This window comes from Bison bison, unplaced genomic scaffold (genome assembly GCF_000754665.1).
Source record: "Bison bison bison isolate TAMUID 2011002044 unplaced genomic scaffold, Bison_UMD1.0 scf7180017864180, whole genome shotgun sequence".
Classification (NCBI taxonomy): Eukaryota; Metazoa; Chordata; class Mammalia; order Artiodactyla; family Bovidae; genus Bison; species Bison bison.
The window spans coordinates 5735666-5736127 of NW_011494752.1; the positions used below are offsets into that span (position 1 = coordinate 5735666).

General features: G+C 64.5%; 1 protein-coding gene across 1 annotated transcript in view; it reads left to right on the forward strand.

The window, feature by feature from the left end:
- IGF2BP1 (insulin-like growth factor 2 mRNA binding protein 1) overlaps positions 1-462 on the forward strand; it is a 42886-nt gene that overhangs the window by 2682 nt on the left and 39742 nt on the right. Inside the window, exon 5 of the mRNA XM_010843151.1 lies at positions 10-127. Within this exon, the coding sequence (XP_010841453.1) occupies positions 10-127 (118 nt within the window). The remainder of the gene's footprint in view (positions 1-9; positions 128-462) is intronic.

Here is a 462-nt window from a genome sequence, read left to right on the forward strand (position 1 = left end):
GACTTGGAGAAAGTGTTTGCGGAGCACAAGATCTCCTACAGCGGCCAGTTCTTGGTCAAATCCGGCTATGCCTTCGTGGACTGCCCCGACGAGCACTGGGCGATGAAGGCCATCGAAACTTTCTCGGGTAAGAGTCCACCCCCTCCCCGGAGAAAGCACCGCCTGAACAACGGGGACCTGCTCCTCCTCTTCCCCTGCCCGCCAACTCCTCTTTGCTCCCGGCCTGCGGGGCTTGGCCTGGGTACCGACTTCCACCCACCTCCTCCGACGCCCTCTCGGTTCCCCCTTTGACCCCTCGCGGGTCCCTCCCAGCCCGAGATGAAGAGCTGGAGGTTTTAGTGAGGTGATCCCCTTACCCCTCCACCGACGGGGCGGGAGCCCCCGTTGGCAGGAGGGGAGGGGGGACTCGCCACCAAGACGACCCCCGCGTGGGCGTCCTTCTAAGTCAGGCCCTCGGTGTCC